General features: G+C 26.6%; 2 protein-coding genes across 2 annotated transcripts; both read left to right on the top strand.

Moving 5' to 3' along the window:
* The first annotated feature begins 11,579 nt into the window (after window positions 1-11,579).
* Window positions 11,580-12,488, top strand: LOC132953760 (KRAB-A domain-containing protein 2-like). The gene is made up of 3 exons (XM_061026116.1): window positions 11,580-12,183; window positions 12,226-12,343; window positions 12,398-12,488. The coding sequence occupies exons 1-3, from the start codon at window positions 11,580-11,582 to the stop codon at window positions 12,486-12,488; spliced, it is 813 nt and encodes a 270-aa protein (XP_060882099.1).
* Window positions 12,489-12,538: 50 nt separating this feature from the next.
* Window positions 12,539-13,024, top strand: LOC132933753 (uncharacterized). The gene has a single exon (XM_061000032.1). It carries the CDS (start codon window positions 12,542-12,544, stop codon window positions 13,022-13,024), a length of 483 nt encoding a protein of 160 aa, XP_060856015.1. The 5' UTR covers window positions 12,539-12,541.
* The last annotated feature ends 4,616 nt before the right edge of the window (window positions 13,025-17,640 follow it).

Raw genomic sequence — 17,640 nt, 5'->3', positions numbered from 1 at the left:
CACATTCATTTGAATGTAATATGGTAGGGAAAAAAAATTAATTTTATTTGCTACATAATATAATTATATAATGTGTGAATTTTGTAAATAAATTGTTGTTATTACTATAGGTACTTTCTTGAATTATTATTATTTTTATGTTGGGTACCTAATTTTCTTTATAAAAAAAATGATTAAGATCATTTTGATCCTTTCGATCCTCGCACAGTATTCGACTTGAATGCAATTGTTGCATTATATAAAAAACGATTCCGAGCAGGTGATGCAAATGTATGAATCATAAGTATGTATTAATAAATAACTATTAATTGTATATGTCGTATACACTTAGAGAATCATATTTTTCATGAAATGGAATATCTTATTTCACACTTTGTGTAATATTTTTAATTAATTACATCAATATGTAACTTTTTGTGAAAAAAAAATAATAACATTGATGACGGTTACATGAATCTTATATTTTTAAATTGTAACCATTAGTATAACATGTTTTATATTAAACAATAAACGCTGATTTGTTTTAAGAAAAATACTACCAGCTTAAATTAAGTTAAATTTTTAATGTATATGTTACGGGTAAAGTACAAAATATGGTTAGTGTTCACATTATCCGGGTAATGTGTACACTACCTGTACCTATTGGATAAAGTAAAAATACTATTTATAAAACGTTTATTTCGTACTTTACTCGGGTATTTTACACATTATCTACGACTGAGTGGGTAAGGTACTTTGATAAAATGTATATGAGAAAATAACGATTGTAGATAAATGTTTATGAAGAAACACACGCAATAATATTTAGTACAGTGCTAGTTCGTCTTAATACACGCGTCGTACATATAATAGGTTTTTAAAATGACTTCACGCGAAAAATTTTATGAATGTTTTTATAAAATAGTTAATGAAAAAAATAATAATTCAGTTTATTTATCGGCAGTTAAGTATAACGAAATAGTTTCGGAAATTAAAAATGTGAGATCAAGTGGAATAAAAAGTAACAAGGCATATCGAATTTTGAAAAGATACGACCTCATTACTATTGGAGAAGAAGATAAATTAATATTGCCGTTGTTGGAAGGTAATACAAACATTTTGTACTATATTACTAATGAAAATATCTATGATGTGCTACACGATGTACATTTGAGTATTGGGCGTGGTGGAAAACACCGCATGAATGCTGAAGTTAAAAAAAAGTATAAAAATATAACACAAGAAGCAGTGTCGAGCGATCGTTTTCAATGTTGAAACTGGTTAAAACCAAATTAAGGAGTACTATGACAGAAGACAGGTTGGAAAATGTAATGATTATTACATGTGAGCAAGATTGTGAACCAAACACTGAAAGAGTTATACAATATTAATTTAATTTTTAATATGAACTTAATATTTTTCATTTATGTTATTTTATTGTTACATCTAAAGTATGTATTATGTTTAATGTTTATGGTCCAAACTCCCAATAAGGTATTTGTTGGATTCAAGAATAAATATTGATAAATACATACATTACATTTATATAAATGATAAATATACTTGATAAATATATGAATCATTACACTTATATAGTTTTATACTTATATAAATGATTTAAATCTCCCAAATCTAAAACAAAACATGTTATAAAGAAAGCAATACCAAGTCCCAAGGTCAACAGTCTTAGCTTGTCTATAATCTAGCTACAATAAGTAAATACATTAGTATGTGGTGAAGATTCAAGATATTATACATAATGTATTTTTGTGGGTCTATAAAATAAATTTAGGTGGTGGGTGTCTCAATAAAGATGTATAATTTCGCAACATGATTTGGAACAAACCTCGGCGCCACTGTCTCCAATTATTCACCTTATGCGCATCGCCAATAACGACCCTTCATTTTCCTTTTAATATTTTAGCCAAATTTCCTTAATGAATTTTATTTGTATTTATTTTTAACTATTGTATTTACTATCATTACTTAAATTTTATTACATTTAGTTAATATTATATTGTTACTTATTAGTCATTCTAAATATCTTAATAATATACTTAATATTGTTTATAGAGCTTTATAATAAATTATCAAGTTTTTATTAAAACAAAGCAAATTATTTTTTATTGACAAAAAAATATAAAAATAATAAAAACAAGTGATATGCCTATTATAAATAGCTCTAAAATATTAATAACATTTGTATGCTAAGGCATTACTAATATAAACATTAGGAGATAATTACAAAATTACGAAATCCATTTAGTTAAAAACTTGTTTTTTTCCTGTTTTTCCTGAAATTTTTTGTTGGTCTTTCCAAAATATTGATTCTGAAGATTCGGGGCTATAATGATATGAAAATTATAGTAATTAGTATTACTTTATGATCACTTTAAAGTTTCTAAAAATGTTTTTGTTGTTATTTTTTTTTAGTGTAACTTGGAAAAGTGTCGGAATTTTGTATCAGACATTCTGTTATTTGTAATAAATGTAAAACGGCAAGATACTGCTCGGATGATTGCCAAGTAAGAATATTTAAATTTATTGTTTACTAACAATACTGTTGTTTTATAATATTATCAATGTCACTTTTCTGTTTTAGAAACGTCACTGGTGGTCGACACATTCATTTGAATGTAATATGGTAGGGAAAAAAAATTAATTTTATTTGCTACATAATATAATTATATAATGTGTGAATTTTGTAAATAAATTGTTGTTATTACTATAGGTACTTTCTTGAATTATTATTATTTTTATGTTGGGTACCTAATTTTCTTTATAAAAAAAATGATTAAGATCATTTTGATCCTTTCGATCCTCGCACAGTATTCGACTTGAATGCAATTGTTGCATTATATAAAAAACGATTCCGAGCAGGTGATGCAAATGTATGAATCATAAGTATGTATTAATAAATAACTATTAATTGTATATGTCGTATACACTTAGAGAATCATATTTTTCATGAAATGGAATATCTTATTTCACACTTTGTGTAATATTTTTAATTAATTACATCAATATGTAACTTTTTGTGAAAAAAAAATAATAACATTGATGACGGTTACATGAATCTTATATTTTTAAATTGTAACCATTAGTATAACATGTTTTATATTAAACAATAAACGCTGATTTGTTTTAAGAAAAATACTACCAGCTTAAATTAAGTTAAATTTTTAATGTATATGTTACGGGTAAAGTACAAAATATGGTTAGTGTTCACATTATCCGGGTAATGTGTACACTACCTGTACCTATTGGATAAAGTAAAAATACTATTTATAAAACGTTTATTTCGTACTTTACTCGGGTATTTTACACATTATCTACGACTGAGTGGGTAAGGTACTTTGATAAAATGTATATGAGAAAATAACGATTGTAGATAAATGTTTATGAAGAAACACACGCAATAATATTTAGTACAGTGCTAGTTCGTCTTAATACACGCGTCGTACATATAATAGGTTTTTAAAATGACTTCACGCGAAAAATTTTATGAATGTTTTTATAAAATAGTTAATGAAAAAAATAATAATTCAGTTTATTTATCGGCAGTTAAGTATAACGAAATAGTTTCGGAAATTAAAAATGTGAGATCAAGTGGAATAAAAAGTAACAAGGCATATCGAATTTTGAAAAGATACGACCTCATTACTATTGGAGAAGAAGATAAATTAATATTGCCGTTGTTGGAAGGTAATACAAACATTTTGTACTATATTACTAATGAAAATATCTATGATGTGCTACACGATGTACATTTGAGTATTGGGCGTGGTGGAAAACACCGCATGAATGCTGAAGTTAAAAAAAAGTATAAAAATATAACACAAGAAGCAGTGTCGAGCGATCGTTTTCAAAGTTGAAACTGGTTAAAACCAAATTAAGGAGTACTATGACAGAAGACAGGTTGGAAAATGTAATGATTATTACATGTGAGCAAGATTGTGAACCAAACACTGAAAGAGTTATACAATATTAATTTAATTTTTAATATGAACTTAATATTTTTTATTTATGTTATTTTATTGTTACATCTAAAGTATGTATTATGTTTAATGTTCATGGTCCAAACTCCCAATAAGGTATTTGTTGGATTCAAGAATAAATATTGATAAATACATACATTACATTTATATAAATGATAAATATACTTGATAAATATATGAATCATTACACTTATATAGTTTTATACTTATATAAATGATTTAAATCTCCCAAATCTAAAACAAAACATGTTATAAAGAAAGCAATACCAAGTCCCAAGGTCAACAGTCTTAGCTTGTCTATAATCTAGCTACAATAAGTAAATACATTAGTATGTGGTGAAGATTCAAGATATTATACATAATGTATTTTTGTGGGTCTATAAAATAAATTTAGGTGGTGGGTGTCTCAATAAAGATGTATAATTTCGCAACATGATTTGGAACAAACCTCGGCGCCACTGTCTCCAATTATTCACCTTATGCGCATCGCCAATAACGACCCTTCATTTTCCTTTTAATATTTTAGCCAAATTTCCTTAATGAATTTTATTTGTATTTATTTTTAACTATTGTATTTACTATCATTACTTAAATTTTATTACATTTAGTTAATATTATATTGTTACTTATTAGTCATTCTAAATATCTTAATAATATACTTAATATTGTTTATAGAGCTTTATAATAAATTATCAAGTTTTTATTAAAACAAAGCAAATTATTTTTTATTGACAAAAAAATATAAAAATAATAAAAACAAGTGATATGCCTATTATAAATAGCTCTAAAATATTAATAACATTTGTATGCTAAGGCATTACTAATATAAACATTAGGAGATAATTACAAAATTACGAAATCCATTTAGTTAAAAACTTGTTTTTTTCCTGTTTTTCCTGAAATTTTTTGTTGGTCTTTCCAAAATATTGATTCTGAAGATTCGGGGCTATAATGATATGAAAATTATAGTAATTAGTATTACTTTATGATCACTTTAAAGTTTCTAAAAATGTTTTTGTTGTTATTTTTTTTTAGTGTAACTTGGAAAAGTGTCGGAATTTTGTATCAGACATTCTGTTATTTGTAATAAATGTAAAACGGCAAGATACTGCTCGGATGATTGCCAAGTAAGAATATTTAAATTTATTGTTTACTAACAATACTGTTGTTTTATAATATTATCAATGTCACTTTTCTGTTTTAGAAACGTCACTGGTGGTCGACACATTCATTTGAATGTAATATGGTAGGGAAAAAAAATTAATTTTATTTGCTACATAATATAATTATATAATGTGTGAATTTTGTAAATAAATTGTTGTTATTACTATAGGTACTTTCTTGAATTATTATTATTTTTATGTTGGGTACCTAATTTTCTTTATAAAAAAAATGATTAAGATCATTTTGATCCTTTCGATCCTCGCACAGTATTCGACTTGAATGCAATTGTTGCATTATATAAAAAACGATTCCGAGCAGGTGATGCAAATGTATGAATCATAAGTATGTATTAATAAATAACTATTAATTGTATATGTCGTATACACTTAGAGAATCATATTTTTCATGAAATGGAATATCTTATTTCACACTTTGTGTAATATTTTTAATTAATTACATCAATATGTAACTTTTTGTGAAAAAAAAATAATAACATTGATGACGGTTACATGAATCTTATATTTTTAAATTGTAACCATTAGTATAACATGTTTTATATTAAACAATAAACGCTGATTTGTTTTAAGAAAAATACTACCAGCTTAAATTAAGTTAAATTTTTAATGTATATGTTACGGGTAAAGTACAAAATATGGTTAGTGTTCACATTATCCGGGTAATGTGTACACTACCTGTACCTATTGGATAAAGTAAAAATACTATTTATAAAACGTTTATTTCGTACTTTACTCGGGTATTTTACACATTATCTACGACTGAGTGGGTAAGGTACTTTGATAAAATGTATATGAGAAAATAACGATTGTAGATAAATGTTTATGAAGAAACACACGCAATAATATTTAGTACAGTGCTAGTTCGTCTTAATACACGCGTCGTACATATAATAGGTTTTTAAAATGACTTCACGCGAAAAATTTTATGAATGTTTTTATAAAATAGTTAATGAAAAAAATAATAATTCAGTTTATTTATCGGCAGTTAAGTATAACGAAATAGTTTCGGAAATTAAAAATGTGAGATCAAGTGGAATAAAAAGTAACAAGGCATATCGAATTTTGAAAAGATACGACCTCATTACTATTGGAGAAGAAGATAAATTAATATTGCCGTTGTTGGAAGGTAATACAAACATTTTGTACTATATTACTAATGAAAATATCTATGATGTGCTACACGATGTACATTTGAGTATTGGGCGTGGTGGAAAACACCGCATGAATGCTGAAGTTAAAAAAAAGTATAAAAATATAACACAAGAAGCAGTGTCGAGCGATCGTTTTCAAAGTTGAAACTGGTTAAAACCAAATTAAGGAGTACTATGACAGAAGACAGGTTGGAAAATGTAATGATTATTACATGTGAGCAAGATTGTGAACCAAACACTGAAAGAGTTATACAATATTAATTTAATTTTTAATATGAACTTAATATTTTTTATTTATGTTATTTTATTGTTACATCTAAAGTATGTATTATGTTTAATGTTCATGGTCCAAACTCCCAATAAGGTATTTGTTGGATTCAAGAATAAATATTGATAAATACATACATTACATTTATATAAATGATAAATATACTTGATAAATATATGAATCATTACACTTATATAGTTTTATACTTATATAAATGATTTAAATCTCCCAAATCTAAAACAAAACATGTTATAAAGAAAGCAATACCAAGTCCCAAGGTCAACAGTCTTAGCTTGTCTATAATCTAGCTACAATAAGTAAATACATTAGTATGTGGTGAAGATTCAAGATATTATACATAATGTATTTTTGTGGGTCTATAAAATAAATTTAGGTGGTGGGTGTCTCAATAAAGATGTATAATTTCGCAACATGATTTGGAACAAACCTCGGCGCCACTGTCTCCAATTATTCACCTTATGCGCATCGCCAATAACGACCCTTCATTTTCCTTTTAATATTTTAGCCAAATTTCCTTAATGAATTTTATTTGTATTTATTTTTAACTATTGTATTTACTATCATTACTTAAATTTTATTACATTTAGTTAATATTATATTGTTACTTATTAGTCATTCTAAATATCTTAATAATATACTTAATATTGTTTATAGAGCTTTATAATAAATTATCAAGTTTTTATTAAAACAAAGCAAATTATTTTTTATTGACAAAAAAATATAAAAATAATAAAAACAAGTGATATGCCTATTATAAATAGCTCTAAAATATTAATAACATTTGTATGCTAAGGCATTACTAATATAAACATTAGGAGATAATTACAAAATTACGAAATCCATTTAGTTAAAAACTTGTTTTTTTCCTGTTTTTCCTGAAATTTTTTGTTGGTCTTTCCAAAATATTGATTCTGAAGATTCGGGGCTATAATGATATGAAAATTATAGTAATTAGTATTACTTTATGATCACTTTAAAGTTTCTAAAAATGTTTTTGTTGTTATTTTTTTTTAGTGTAACTTGGAAAAGTGTCGGAATTTTGTATCAGACATTCTGTTATTTGTAATAAATGTAAAACGGCAAGATACTGCTCGGATGATTGCCAAGTAAGAATATTTAAATTTATTGTTTACTAACAATACTGTTGTTTTATAATATTATCAATGTCACTTTTCTGTTTTAGAAACGTCACTGGTGGTCGACACATTCATTTGAATGTAATATGGTAGGGAAAAAAAATTAATTTTATTTGCTACATAATATAATTATATAATGTGTGAATTTTGTAAATAAATTGTTGTTATTACTATAGGTACTTTCTTGAATTATTATTATTTTTATGTTGGGTACCTAATTTTCTTTATAAAAAAAATGATTAAGATCATTTTGATCCTTTCGATCCTCGCACAGTATTCGACTTGAATGCAATTGTTGCATTATATAAAAAACGATTCCGAGCAGGTGATGCAAATGTATGAATCATAAGTATGTATTAATAAATAACTATTAATTGTATATGTCGTATACACTTAGAGAATCATATTTTTCATGAAATGGAATATCTTATTTCACACTTTGTGTAATATTTTTAATTAATTACATCAATATGTAACTTTTTGTGAAAAAAAAATAATAACATTGATGACGGTTACATGAATCTTATATTTTTAAATTGTAACCATTAGTATAACATGTTTTATATTAAACAATAAACGCTGATTTGTTTTAAGAAAAATACTACCAGCTTAAATTAAGTTAAATTTTTAATGTATATGTTACGGGTAAAGTACAAAATATGGTTAGTGTTCACATTATCCGGGTAATGTGTACACTACCTGTACCTATTGGATAAAGTAAAAATACTATTTATAAAACGTTTATTTCGTACTTTACTCGGGTATTTTACACATTATCTACGACTGAGTGGGTAAGGTACTTTGATAAAATGTATATGAGAAAATAACGATTGTAGATAAATGTTTATGAAGAAACACACGCAATAATATTTAGTACAGTGCTAGTTCGTCTTAATACACGCGTCGTACATATAATAGGTTTTTAAAATGACTTCACGCGAAAAATTTTATGAATGTTTTTATAAAATAGTTAATGAAAAAAATAATAATTCAGTTTATTTATCGGCAGTTAAGTATAACGAAATAGTTTCGGAAATTAAAAATGTGAGATCAAGTGGAATAAAAAGTAACAAGGCATATCGAATTTTGAAAAGATACGACCTCATTACTATTGGAGAAGAAGATAAATTAATATTGCCGTTGTTGGAAGGTAATACAAACATTTTGTACTATATTACTAATGAAAATATCTATGATGTGCTACACGATGTACATTTGAGTATTGGGCGTGGTGGAAAACACCGCATGAATGCTGAAGTTAAAAAAAAGTATAAAAATATAACACAAGAAGCAGTGTCGAGCGATCGTTTTCAATGTTGAAACTGGTTAAAACCAAATTAAGGAGTACTATGACAGAAGACAGGTTGGAAAATGTAATGATTATTACATGTGAGCAAGATTGTGAACCAAACACTGAAAGAGTTATACAATATTAATTTAATTTTTAATATGAACTTAATATTTTTTATTTATGTTATTTTATTGTTACATCTAAAGTATGTATTATGTTTAATGTTCATGGTCCAAACTCCCAATAAGGTATTTGTTGGATTCAAGAATAAATATTGATAAATACATACATTACATTTATATAAATGATAAATATACTTGATAAATATATGAATCATTACACTTATATAGTTTTATACTTATATAAATGATTTAAATCTCCCAAATCTAAAACAAAACATGTTATAAAGAAAGCAATACCAAGTCCCAAGGTCAACAGTCTTAGCTTGTCTATAATCTAGCTACAATAAGTAAATACATTAGTATGTGGTGAAGATTCAAGATATTATACATAATGTATTTTTGTGGGTCTATAAAATAAATTTAGGTGGTGGGTGTCTCAATAAAGATGTATAATTTCGCAACATGATTTGGAACAAACCTCGGCGCCACTGTCTCCAATTATTCACCTTATGCGCATCGCCAATAACGACCCTTCATTTTCCTTTTAATATTTTAGCCAAATTTCCTTAATGAATTTTATTTGTATTTATTTTTAACTATTGTATTTACTATCATTACTTAAATTTTATTACATTTAGTTAATATTATATTGTTACTTATTAGTCATTCTAAATATCTTAATAATATACTTAATATTGTTTATAGAGCTTTATAATAAATTATCAAGTTTTTATTAAAACAAAGCAAATTATTTTTTATTGACAAAAAAATATAAAAATAATAAAAACAAGTGATATGCCTATTATAAATAGCTCTAAAATATTAATAACATTTGTATGCTAAGGCATTACTAATATAAACATTAGGAGATAATTACAAAATTACGAAATCCATTTAGTTAAAAACTTGTTTTTTTCCTGTTTTTCCTGAAATTTTTTGTTGGTCTTTCCAAAATATTGATTCTGAAGATTCGGGGCTATAATGATATGAAAATTATAGTAATTAGTATTACTTTATGATCACTTTAAAGTTTCTAAAAATGTTTTTGTTGTTATTTTTTTTTAGTGTAACTTGGAAAAGTGTCGGAATTTTGTATCAGACATTCTGTTATTTGTAATAAATGTAAAACGGCAAGATACTGCTCGGATGATTGCCAAGTAAGAATATTTAAATTTATTGTTTACTAACAATACTGTTGTTTTATAATATTATCAATGTCACTTTTCTGTTTTAGAAACGTCACTGGTGGTCGACACATTCATTTGAATGTAATATGGTAGGGAAAAAAAATTAATTTTATTTGCTACATAATATAATTATATAATGTGTGAATTTTGTAAATAAATTGTTGTTATTACTATAGGTACTTTCTTGAATTATTATTATTTTTATGTTGGGTACCTAATTTTCTTTATAAAAAAAATGATTAAGATCATTTTGATCCTTTCGATCCTCGCACAGTATTCGACTTGAATGCAATTGTTGCATTATATAAAAAACGATTCCGAGCAGGTGATGCAAATGTATGAATCATAAGTATGTATTAATAAATAACTATTAATTGTATATGTCGTATACACTTAGAGAATCATATTTTTCATGAAATGGAATATCTTATTTCACACTTTGTGTAATATTTTTAATTAATTACATCAATATGTAACTTTTTGTGAAAAAAAAATAATAACATTGATGACGGTTACATGAATCTTATATTTTTAAATTGTAACCATTAGTATAACATGTTTTATATTAAACAATAAACGCTGATTTGTTTTAAGAAAAATACTACCAGCTTAAATTAAGTTAAATTTTTAATGTATATGTTACGGGTAAAGTACAAAATATGGTTAGTGTTCACATTATCCGGGTAATGTGTACACTACCTGTACCTATTGGATAAAGTAAAAATACTATTTATAAAACGTTTATTTCGTACTTTACTCGGGTATTTTACACATTATCTACGACTGAGTGGGTAAGGTACTTTGATAAAATGTATATGAGAAAATAACGATTGTAGATAAATGTTTATGAAGAAACACACGCAATAATATTTAGTACAGTGCTAGTTCGTCTTAATACACGCGTCGTACATATAATAGGTTTTTAAAATGACTTCACGCGAAAAATTTTATGAATGTTTTTATAAAATAGTTAATGAAAAAAATAATAATTCAGTTTATTTATCGGCAGTTAAGTATAACGAAATAGTTTCGGAAATTAAAAATGTGAGATCAAGTGGAATAAAAAGTAACAAGGCATATCGAATTTTGAAAAGATACGACCTCATTACTATTGGAGAAGAAGATAAATTAATATTGCCGTTGTTGGAAGGTAATACAAACATTTTGTACTATATTACTAATGAAAATATCTATGATGTGCTACACGATGTACATTTGAGTATTGGGCGTGGTGGAAAACACCGCATGAATGCTGAAGTTAAAAAAAAGTATAAAAATATAACACAAGAAGCAGTGTCTATTTACTTAAAGTTTTGCGAATCGTGTCAATCTAAACAAAAATCTAAAAACAAGGGTCTAGTGATTAAACCAATGGTGTTTTCGGAAATGAATAGTAGGTGCCAAGTGGACCTGATTGATATGCAGTCGCAGGGGGATGGAGAGTTCCGGTTTATTATGGTATATCAGGATCTTCTTACTAAATTCGTTCAACTAAGACCCTTAAAAACAAAGAGAGCAGAAGAAGTTGCAAAACACCTTATCGACATATTTTGTATTTTCGGAGCTCCGATGATATTACAATCTGACAATGGCCGTGAGTTTGTAAATAAAATAATAGAAGACTTAAAAGAAATGTGGGACACACTGAAAATCGTTCATGGAAAGCCACTCCACAGTCAGAAACAAGGAAGTGTCGAGAGAGCAAACCAAGACATACAAAACATGTTGATAACATGGATGAAAACAAATAACTGTAAATCATGGTCAGAGGGACTTCGATTTGTACAGCTAATGAAAAATAGGATCTACCACGATGGCATTAAAAGATCTCCATACATGGCCATGTTTGGTACTGATGTGAAAATTGGTTTGTAATCATCTTTTCTACCAGCTGAAACAGTGGAAAAATTAACCACTGAACAAGAATTGGAAGAAATATTGCAAAGTGTTGTGTCAAACTATGAACAAAGAGAAAATCATAGTGTTTCCGATAAAGAGGTAAATTGTTGGCAATATATAGTCGTTATACCAGATTTAATCACTTCTAATTTTTTTCTTAACAGGACAGTACTGTATCTAATTGCTGTGAATCGTGTGGCTGTATTCTTGGTAATGAACAAACATCTATTTGTGGTTTATGTGATAAAAAAGTAATTATTACAAAACAAGTTTTATTTAGAAAAAAATGTTATTTATTTTTATTAAAAATGTTTCAGAACACCATAGAAAATGAAAGAAGCAATTCAAAATTATCGCTTGAGCAACAAGCAAAAAAAATGAAGTTCAGATCCATCAACAAATTCCCACCGTGCAATGTTGGCGACACAGTTAGAGTCAAACTACCAGAAGTAGACAGAAGTAAGGGTGATCCACAGAATATACTCTTTGCGGTTGTGTCTATAAGTGATAATCAATATTACGAACTCGTTAATAAAAATGGCACTCTTCATCAACTTTATTCCAGAAATCAATTCACTGTATGCTCTGAACCATTAATAGATATTTTAGAAGTTTTAGCCACAAAAAAATCTTTGCGTGAAATAGCTAATAAACAATCTTTTTCCGGTGGTCAAGGTTTTAAGAAGTGTTTATGTAAAACTAAATGCTTAACAAATAAATGTAAATGCAAATCCGGGGGAATACTTTGTAATTCTAAATGTCATCCAAACTCAAATTGTTCTAATAAATAATTGTATTTCGCTTTTAAATTTTAATTAGGTAAATAGTAAAATTGTTCAAATATATAATTTATAGTTTAATAGTAATAATAATAAATAATTTTTTTTTGAATTAGTATAATTTGGTTTTTGTTACTAGAAAGACTTTGTATAATCTGTACCATTTTAAGTGTTTGATGCGTTGGTCATGTTGTACCGAAGTTATAGGTTTACGATTATAGTTATACGAATACATTATCCACAGCACACCGGATAATGTATAAATTGATTGGATACTACATATTTAAGGTGGATAATGTATACATTACACTGTTCGTATGGATGAGGTTCACATTACCCGGGTAATATGTACAGTGTACACTAACCGTTTTTGTACTTCACCCATAACATATATAATATAAGGAAAACCAGGATCTTTTCGGCAAAATCGATTTTGGTTTTTGGTGTAACACTAAAACAAATCACTGTAAATACATGAAATTTTCTCTGGTTATTTATATTAACCTTTTCTATACACGTTAAGATTTTCAAAATATTTAGATTAGTTCTGAACTGTCTATGAAAATTTTCAGTTTCCATTATTCTTAGTTTTTTTTCTATAAATATCAATAAAATTTGTTATTTGTTGGGTAAGACAGCTTGAAAATTTAATACGAGTCTTCTAATAAATTTTCACAATAGTAGTTGAAACATATTAAAAATACACAGGCACAATTTTTTTATATAAGCATATACAGTTCATATCTTAAAAAAAATACGTAAAAATCACGAAAATGTGCAAATTATTTAGTGTTGGATATTCATAAAAAGTTTTCTTTTTAAATCTAAGATTTGAAAATGTAATACAAGATTCCTCATAGGTTTGTCCAATTTTATTAAAAAAAGGCGGGTAAATGGATGTCGCTCTGCTGTACAGTAGATTACAAGTGGATCACTGTAATGAATGGTGTTAAATTTGAATTCAATGATATAAGAATATCATTGTATAAGAAAAACGATTCTGTCATTGTAAAAATTGGTATTTTCGGATTTTAGTAGAATTAATGCAAAATGTGGAACCCGTAATGCCTTCAAGGGGAAATATCATTTATCAATTAAGCTATCAACAATTCAGACGAGATCAAAAAACGATGACGGTCAGGAAATTTAAAAAACTTTCAGAGACTGACTCCTATAAATCTCCGGATCATAAAGACAATGAAGATATCGAAAAAATATATTGGGAGAACATTGTTTGCCACACCCCATGCTGATGTAACTGGGCCAGTTACTGACAGAGATGTGGAAGTATGAGTTGGATTTATACAACAATAAATTATATTTCATTTTATCTCAAATGCATATTTAAATGAAGTAAATAAGTTGTTTTAAATAAATTAAGGATTTGAGTATAAATAACCTGGACACGATACTGGCTGTTATGAACGATACGACCATCGAAGGTGTCAATACACCTTACCTATTTATATTTCGGTAAGTGGATATCTACATTCGTGTGGCATACTGAAGGTATGGATTTATACTGCCTTAATTACGTGCATGTGAATATCCAAAGACATGGTAAGATTATTATTTATTTTATTATTCCACCTTTGTAATTATAGAATATTTTTAAATTTAAATGATCAATTTTCAATGGTATATTTAATAAAATACAGCCCATCCAAAAATTTATCAATTTATAAAATATGCTTTGTTAAAATACGTACAATGCGAAAAATATATCAGAAGTACTCATATCATAATACAAGAAATTAAATCAATAATAAAGATAACGAAATCAAAAAACAAATGCATTTACGGCAGTCAAAGAAAATTTGATTATACTCCATGTTTATCAGTTTATCACATATATTTTTAGCAATATAAAAAATTTAATTTTACCATCATCTGTATTCATTTCATTATCACAACTCACAAGTAAGTAGTAACATTTAAATTATTCATATTATAAAATATTTAAAAAAATATGTTTATATGTATAAGAAATAAGTGAGAAAAAGTTAGAACATTAAAAAAAGAGTGAGAATTATAATAGTGATAATAGTGAGAGCATTGTAACCCTATGAGTGTTTCTAAAGGTATCAACGAAAGGCCCTATAAATGTGACTTCTGCACTTTACCTAATATTTTATAAAATTTCGGTGGTATTTACATAGGTTTTAAGTTACCTTTTAACAAAGGTTTTTTTTATGTTATAAAATCCCAGATATTATAAATCCAAGACATATAATTTTTTTTTATTATTTAAATCCCAACAAAAAAACTCCGTGCCAATAAAATATAAAATATACTTTGATATTGTGATAAAATTATGTATATTATGAAATTGAAGAATTGAAGTGGTCATTCATCAATTTATTACTATTTAAATGTAAAACTTATGTTCCAATAAAGACTAGTTCTTTGACATATTACTTTATTTGAATTGTTAATGTTAAATATTTTTTGTTTATTATTACTTTTCTTTTTAATTTGTAAGTTTTACTTATTACGTTTACTTTAATAATAAATGATTTATGATGTTATATCTATTATTTTACTATTTATTTGTATTTGATAAAATAACCAACAAAAATAATACAATATTAAAAATATAAAGGAATATTTAATTTGACTTTATACAGTTTTGGTCAATTTATAAAACATTGTAAGCAAATATTTAAAATTAATGTTGTAAACTGTTGTTTAAACATAACAACCCTGTTTATCATGAAAAAAAGTACTGTATGTGAAACCAAAGAAATCACATTTTACACCAACATTAATATTAACAATAATATTTGAACTAAGTTAATAATTTTTTTAGGTATGACCGAAGTCCAAATTATGTTGTACATAAGTTTATTGCACACTAAAAAACCTACTTAATCTACTAGAGTTATGACAAAATATTAAAAATAATAAATTAACAAAATGCAGATGCAGTTACAGTTTATATAATACATAATTATAACAATTAATAATATTTTGATGTCATTGAACTTTATAAAAATTTGCAATGTTATTATTTGGTTTCATATTCATGACAACATTCAACTGTTTTCCTTTGTAAGTGGCATTTAATTGAAAATATATACAAGATCCATAGTACTCGTCTGATACACCATGATAATATCAACGTTGTATAACTAGAAGTGAAATACAGGGTTTCTACTGACTTATAGGTACGCTTATAACATAAAGACCAACGTGTTTGAAGGTCAGCTAACAGCATAGTATCGGCATTGATTATAATTGTTGCAAAAATATATTTCCATTGTTCAATATTGATGTAATATATATACCAATATGTAATATATATACCAATGTATCATAATTTGTTGAGTATATCTGAAAGCAATTTATGCTTGATCATCTTGACAAGTGGGTTCAATGGTTTAAGGATAACTCTGAACTAATTGTAACAAGGTTGTGATGTTAAACTTTAAGCATTTGCCCATATCATTCTAGTGAAAAGTGAGAGTATAAAATGTAACAGCAGTGGGCGGAATATCAAGCAGTACATAAGAGTATCATACAAGTTTAAACACAATTTTCTCAAAGTGAGATGTGATTTTTCCTATTCCAATTAGACTTTAATATTTGATTATACTGTTTGACGATTTTCAATCCTGCAAAAATCATTTTTAATGATTCTGGCTATTGTAGGTTTGTCACATATTTTATTTTCAAAGTTTGCTTTACATATTGTGGCTAAAAATGGAGTAAATTTAGGCTCATGTGTCACAGTTTTTCAGAATCAAAGTTGTATCTCTGACACAGTGTTGGCTAATCTTCTGGTCCCATTACACAAGATGTCATTCAGAGACAGAAATGATGTAATAACTGATGATGCGTAATTGTTAATATGTTTTAGTGGTAAGGATGTCCTGCATTAACACAACATGATAGGTAAATAATAAACCGGTAATGTAGAGTAGCATAGCATTGCATTTGTTTTATATTATTATTTCAAGGTACTTTTTCATGAACTTATGACACACGTTTGATAATGTAGTCCTTTACAAGGTTGTTTAAGAACCACACTGCAAAATCTTTACCCTTGATTACCCAAAGTTACTGAGCAAATGTTTGAAAGGTAATCTTCTCTTGTGGACTTTTTTAACTGTTGACATGAAATATACTATTGGTATGTTGATCCAAGTATCAAAAGGTTGTGTTGGAACAGCAGTACCAGTCATTTTTGGTAATATATCTATGACAGCTGACAGGTAATTGTAGTTCAAAATCCACTTGTCACACAATAGCACACAAATTTTATTAACTAAGTATACCCATTGCAGAACACTGTAATGTTTGCCTAACAGGTATTATTGTGGAACATAGCTCTGTACGAATAAATAAAATATGATTCCCACTCTTGAATACTAACATTAAATGTTTGTCCAGCTACTGATGCTATTAATGAAATCATTGTCCTTTGATATGGTTTATAGTTCATTAAAGTTATTCAGTTGAGTTTAGACATGCTCAAAACACTAAGTTTTGTACAATTGTTTTTTTATTGCAGTCTTATGTTCCCAAATTAATAAATAATTATTAATTTGTGCAATCTTGTTTCTTCTCTTTTGACTGTTCATGATAAATTCTTTTCAAAAACAAAATCAAACAGTTGAATGGCATTT

This window comes from Metopolophium dirhodum, chromosome 1 (genome assembly GCF_019925205.1).
Source record: "Metopolophium dirhodum isolate CAU chromosome 1, ASM1992520v1, whole genome shotgun sequence".
Classification (NCBI taxonomy): Eukaryota; Metazoa; Arthropoda; class Insecta; order Hemiptera; family Aphididae; genus Metopolophium; species Metopolophium dirhodum.
This window is presented reverse-complemented; position numbering and strand designations above follow the sequence as displayed.